A 6,506-nucleotide genomic window follows, 5' to 3' on the forward strand; every position below is an offset into this window, starting at 1 on the left:
AGGGAAACTTTTGGAGTGATAGAGATGTTATTTTGATTGTAGCGATGGGTCTCTGGTGTAGACACGCCAAAACTTAACCAAATTGCGTACTTTGAATATGTCCAGTTTATTATATCTCAGTTACATCCATGGAAAGCTGTAAAATTTAAAGAAGACATCCCTCCCCCCAGGCCCGGGGCGATCTGTCACCACATAACCCACATTGTCTGGGCTTCCCTCTCAGACAAACTGATCCTGGTGTGGGGTCCCACTTCCCTGACCCTTGGGTCTCTCCCCAAGGCCTGAGATCGCACGTGGTGTGTCGGCCCAGTTGTCCCCCACTCCGAGCCCATGCATCCCGGCCACCCGTGCAGGGAGCCGCAGGCCCTGCCTGGCATCTCAGCAGAGGGTGTAAGCTTCATGAGGCGACAGCGACAGGCCTGACACAGCAGTCGTGGCTCATGCACCTTTGTTGATTGACGGAGTCATTATTTGGGGGCACTCTGCTTATTAACCAGCTTTGTCCAGTATTTCTTTACCTATGAACTGGGCTCCTGATACACAGGTTGAGACAGACTGTAAAGAGGTAAATAAATACAGAGACAAGCTGATTACAGATAAGAGCGCTGCTGAGAAGGAAAGTAGCCCACGACAGGATTGTTACCGGGGGAGGGCCCTTTAGATGGTGGCGTCAGAGGAAGTCTGCGGACCTGGCCGTGCAGCCGGGCGGCCGGGGCAAAGGCCCTCAGGTGCGTGCATAGCACTTTGCACGAGAGAGCGGGTCCGCGTGGCCCCCAGCACTTGGATATAGTCACAGAGGGCCACGTGCACTCCAGGCATATTCTGCCTCGCGAAGTTAAGTACCTTGCCAAGGTCACACTGCAAGCAAGTGGGCCAGGTCAAGGCCAGGAGGGCTAGATCGCGCCAGGCTTCCTCATCAGCCATTTCACGAGATAATTTGATCCATGCTAAGATGCAGGAGAAGCTGCTGGAGGGTCCCACAAATCAGATGTCTGCTTTGGAAAGTGTGAGTGTGGGGGATGAATTTTCAGGGCACAGCACGGAGAACCGAGAGATCAGTGATAAGGCCGTTGTGGTCCTGTCTGAGAAATGGCCGGGCCCAGGCCAGGGTAGCAGGGTGGGGCTGGAGAGGAGTGGATGGTTGCCAGATCTGATTCCAAATACAAGACCTCAGGGTCAAAGCCAGTTGACCCTTTGCGCTCCCGGGTCTGTTCCTCCCGCTGACCCTGCCCCTCGTCCCCACACAGGAAGGATGCCTCTGGCCCTCGGAGAGCACGGTGTCAGGCAGCAGCATTCCAGAGGTGAGACCCCGCTCTGCCTCCGGTCCCCTCCCTGCCTGCCCCCGTGCTGCTGTAGTGGACGCCTGAGGCCATCTGCCCAGCGGGGCCCCTTTCCAAGCCAGAGGCGCCTCCCCTGGCTGCAAGAGTGTGGCTGCTAGGCTCACACCCGTGCCCTTCGCTGAAGAATTGCCCTTGGCTGCTGGGATCATCCCCACCGGGCCATTACCAACGCTCCCTGCCCCCAGTGAGTGGCCCACAGTGTCTGCAACGTGAGAGAAGCGAAGTTGCCCCTATTTCGGCTCCGTGGTGATGTCCCTAGCCAGGGCTCCCCAGCGTCGGGCCGCGGCGGGACTCCGGGCTCAGCGGGGGCCCGCTGCTGGGCGTCCTCCCTTCCCCAGAGAGCAGAGCGTCCCCCGGGGGCTGGACACCCCCTCCCCCCGACCTCGGGTCCCGCTTCTGGGGGGGGCCCTCACTCTGCTCTGCCCCCTCCAGCCGCAGGTCTATGCCCCTCCGAGGCCCACCGACCGTCTGGCCGTGCCCTTCACCCAGCGGGACCGCTTCCATCGCTTCCAGCCCACGTACCCGTACCTGCAGCACGAGATCGACCTGCCGCCCACCATCTCGCTGTCGGACGGGGAGGAGCCCCCGCCCTACCAGGGCCCCTGCACCCTCCAGCTGCGGGACCCCGAGCAGCAGCTGGAGCTGAACCGCGAGTCCGTGCGCGCGCCCCCGAACAGAACCATCTTCGACAGCGACCTGATGGACAGCGCCATGGTGGGCGGCCCCTGCCCCCCCAGCAGTCACTCGGGCATCAGCGCCACGTGCTACGGGGGCGGCGGGCGCATGGAGGGGCCGCCCCCCACCTACAGCGAGGTCATCGGGCACTACCCTGGGTCCCCCTCCTTCCAGCACCAGCAGAGCAGCGGGCCGCCCTCCTTGCTGGAGGGGACCCGACTCCACCACGCACACATCGCCCCCCTGGAGAGCACAGCTGCCTGGAGCAAAGAGAAGGATAAACAGAAAGGGCACCCTCTCTAGGAATGCCGGGGCCGGGGCAGCAGGAGGTAAAAGGCGAAACACTCCGCACTTCTTGAACGAGAAGACAGAGGAGGACTGGGCGGCACCCACAACGTTCGGCGCGTCACCATCCCCTCCCCCTCTCTCTGTGTATAAATATTTACATGTTCTGTCTGGTCTGAATGCACAAGCTAAGAAAGCTTGCAAAAAACCACGTTTCTTTGTTGAGCTGTGTCTTGAAGGCAAAAGAGAAAAAAAAAAAAACCCCACAAAATCTACCCTAGTCTTTTCTGTTTCTAGTTGAGCTGCGTGCGTGAATGCTTCTTTTCTTTTGTTTGTTTATGATGATTTCACTTAACTTTAAAGACATATTTGCACAAAACCTTTGTTTAAAGATCTGCAATATTATATATATAAATATATATAAAATAAGAGAAACTGTATTGTGAGGGCAGGAGTATTTTTGTATTAGAAGAGGCCTATTAAAAAGTTGTTTTCTGAACTAGAAGAGAAAAAAATGGCAATTTTTGAGTGCCAACTCAGAAGGCGTGTATTACCTTGTAAAGAAAAAAAAAGTACAAAGCAGGGGTTTAGAGTTATTTATATAAATGTTGAGCTTTTGCACTATTTTTTAATATAAATATGTCAGTGCTTGTTTGATGGAAACTTCTATCATGTCTGTCGAGATTTTTAAGGGAGAAATGTCGAAATTTCACAGTCGACGTCAGGCAGAGGGCGGGCTCTTACACGGATTTTGGAGAGGCTTCCGGAGGGGGCCGCTTTCCTGCGAAGTGGAAGCTTCTGGCTAGCGATAGGTTATTACCTCGTTATACATTCCCCACCGAAGGAGACACGTGTCCCACGTGTCGTCCCGCCCACCCCCCACCCCAAGCCAGAACAGCCTTCGGATGGCAAATGAAATAAGGAAGTTACTCTAGGCACCAAGTTTCAGGTGGTGGCTTTGCCTTTCCGGAGATGAAAATAAACTTAGTGAAGAATCTTAGTTTTTCCTCCTGTTTTTTTAAGCATGAAGCCCCACCCCCACCCCACCCCGGGAAGGGGCTAAGGTGCCCGTCTCCAGCTGACAGCCGCTCCCCGCGCATGTTGCCAGGGGACGCCCGCCCGCCCGTCCCCCAGAGGGGCTTGGGTGGCTGTTTTGTGCGGAGTGCTTCGGGGCGATCCGGCCGCTCCAGGATTTATCAGCTGAGGTCGGTGGAATCCGCCGGCAGATCAGAAAGGCCCTAAGTATTAAGAATTTGACCTCATCCCTGTCTTTTCTCTTTACGTAGCAATTCTCACCCAACAGGCCAACAAACAGAACAGCAGAGATGACAAAGCGACATGCCTAGATTTCTCCTGGGACATGCAAAAGGGTTAACACAAGAGAAACAGTCAAAGCTGTGCTTTCTGTTTTCAAGGCAGAATTCTTTACCTTCTGCTCTCCTGCATTTTCATCCCCTCTCCCCGTGGAAACAATCATGTTAGATGTGTTTATTTATCTGTGTTTTCATAGCCTTTTTAGCAGATATGCAGCTCGTTTACCAGGATTTTACTGAGTAGAGTGCGGTGTGGCGGGACCCCTTGGTGACGGCGTGCAGGTGAGGGTGGACAGTGGAGTGGGGTTCCCTTGGGACCTACCAGGGACAGTGGCTGGAGCTGCAGGCCCTTCCTCCCACCGAGGACATGTTCACATTCCATGGGGTGACCCCCCCCAAATGGAAGAGCAACCCCCCCCAACCCCCTCTGCACGGAGCTCTTTTCATTTTGGCAGACTGCTAACTAGCGGACTAACATCAGAGGAGGCGTAAGGGCAATAACTTGTTTTTAAGCAACTTTTTAATGACTTAAACAAAAACCTGAGAACGGTTTTTAAAGTTCTGACCCTTTGAACTCTATTTATATATACATTTTCAGAAACATGGTGACCAGCAGATAAACATGGAGTCTGAGCGTCTGCTGACCAGCCTGGCAGAAAGTTCTTACACGTTGACAATAAAACCTGCCTCTCCGTGGGGGTCTTCAGCCTAAACTTGGCTTCTCAAAGAAGATTCTTTTCAGAAGTCGTGCAGAGAAATCGGTATAATTTGTCCTAAAAGGTACAGGGACACATTTATAGATAAAATTTTTTAAAAACTGTATCTTTCCTTTCTGTGAAGAGTCTCCCTAGTGCCTTACTGAGGAAGCAGGGCTCTCTTGTCACCAGTTGGGGGCATCCCCGGGCAGTGACACGATCACCCAGGGATTGGCCTTCCCACTCGAGGTCAACAAAGGGTTGCTGCTGCTTCTCAAACATCCCCGTCGCCCTCTCGTGTCCCGCCCCGCCCGCCCTCCACCGTGGGTGTGCCTGGCTCCGTCGGGCGACCCCCTTCCTGCCCCTCCACCCTCTTGTCCAATACTGTGTTTGACTGCCATGGGAGTTGTGAGCCTAGAAGTGGCCCTCGGTTGTGTGGGCAGCGTTCCCGAGGTCCTCTTGAGCCAAACTGTTTGACTCCTGTTGCTTGGTGGTGCGGTGGGCATTTGCGGTGTTTGGAAGGAGGCAGGGGAGTGGGTTCCTGACCTCAGCTGGCTTGAGGGCAGAGCACGCCCCTCCGATTGCACCCCAGGAATGCAGTCCGGGGCTCGATGCTGCAGAGCCCCTGGGCTTCATGCCCCGCAGATGCCAGTTGCAGAGGTTCATGGCAGAGTAGCTAGTCAAAGTCGGGGCGCATCCCAAGAAAACCGGTGGGGTGTGTTTCTGGAAACGACTGTTGGAGCTAAGCTCTCGGTTTCTCTGCTGGACCCCAGAGCTGGTGCACTCATTCCTCTAGATGTTGGCTGTCATGCCATTATCTTTGAGAAGGCTTTGAGCACCACTGAGGAGACCTCCTTTTGCCAGTAAAAAGTTTGGGGTCCTAGGCAGTGGCTGGTTGGAGGGGGACCAGGTTGGGCTTCCTCTACTCCTTATCGTTTCCCTGCTTGTCAATCACGGTTCCTCCCCCACAAAGGCCAGGTCTCCGCAGACCGACTTAGCAAGGAGCCCTGAGAGCCATCCCTGTCCCCCCCACCCCACCCCCTGGAAGCCCAGTGTTCTTTGCAAAGAGCTAAAACTACCCCCACTCCCACCCCCAGCGTCTAGCGAACACCAGGGCAGGGCAAGAACCGAGTCCGTTCCCTGTCCTTGTCTCTGTGAATTGTATGTTTCAGAAATTGCTTTCTAAATGCACACAAAGCTTTCAGATCCATAAAACATCCCAGTGATAAGGAAAAATAAGTGTTTTGTTTTGTTTTGTTTTGTGTTTGTTTTTTTCTGGAAACTGCGCTTCAAATCTTGCTGTACTATAGAGCCCAGAAGGACACACGTTCTCGTTTGCCTGCCTGAGTCCATGGCGGTGTGCTGATGGCACGCTTTTACGTTGCGTTCTTGGCGTTGGAACCGCTCTCCTTTGCAGCCCTGTCTCCCAAGTTCTGTTCAAGTTAAACTCACGTAAATTCTCCGTGGCACGCTGGGTGCTGCGCCCACGTGGCTGCGCGTAAGACTCTGTATTTGGATGCCAATCCACAGGCCTGATGAAATCGCTTGTTGTGTATCAATAATCATTAGTGGCAATGATGACGTTCTGAAAAGCTGCAATACTTATACAATAAATTTTACAATTCTTTGGAATGAGGCTTTTTTACTTCTTTGGCCACACTGACTTCACCCTGTCCCCCACCGCTCTCAGCAACAGTCCCAGGGCCCATTTAGCGGGGTAGAAGAGAGCCTGATGAGCTGCTGAAGGGCCTGAGCAATTCCTTAGACCTCTGTTCTAGTTCAGGCCGCATCCGGGGAGCCCAGTGAAACACTAGCTCAGGCAGGTGGTTCTAATAAAAGTGGTTAAAATCAACCCACCCCTTTTATTAATTGGGGTTAAAAGATCTTGCAGGACATTACCTATTTTTCCTCCCTCTTGAAAAAATTATTCTCTGTAACATGCCAAAAGCTCTGATAAAGTCTGCAAGAAAGAAATTGCCTAAGGTGGGTCTTTTCCAGAAGTAAACACTGAGGCATGAATTTGTATGAGGGGATGCATCAAGGGTGTGCTCCCAGAGGAGACAGTTACGGGAATTGGGAAGAGGACAAAGGAGGAAAAACGAAGCAAGGTAGGGATGATTTTAGGCAAAGTCCCCGCCTCAGCCTGCTCCCAAAGATCCCAAAGGGACCTGTGGGGAGCTCTGGGGTGTAAGGTGCTT

General features: G+C 53.5%; 1 protein-coding gene across 1 annotated transcript; it reads left to right on the forward strand.

The window, feature by feature from the left end:
* Window positions 1-1,205: 1,205 nt before the first annotated feature.
* PMEPA1 (prostate transmembrane protein, androgen induced 1) lies at window positions 1,206-5,940 on the forward strand (the record flags this gene model as incomplete). The annotated part of the gene is made up of 2 exons (XM_032387576.1): window positions 1,206-1,301; window positions 1,773-5,940. Coding segments are annotated over 2 exons (642 nt in total), but the record flags the coding sequence as incomplete, so codon positions are not given.
* Window positions 5,941-6,506: the final 566 nt, after the last annotated feature.

The sequence above is a fragment of the Phoca vitulina genome, unplaced genomic scaffold (genome assembly GCF_004348235.1).
Source record: "Phoca vitulina isolate PV1807 unplaced genomic scaffold, GSC_HSeal_1.0 scaffold50, whole genome shotgun sequence".
In the NCBI taxonomy this organism is placed as follows: Eukaryota; Metazoa; Chordata; class Mammalia; order Carnivora; family Phocidae; genus Phoca; species Phoca vitulina.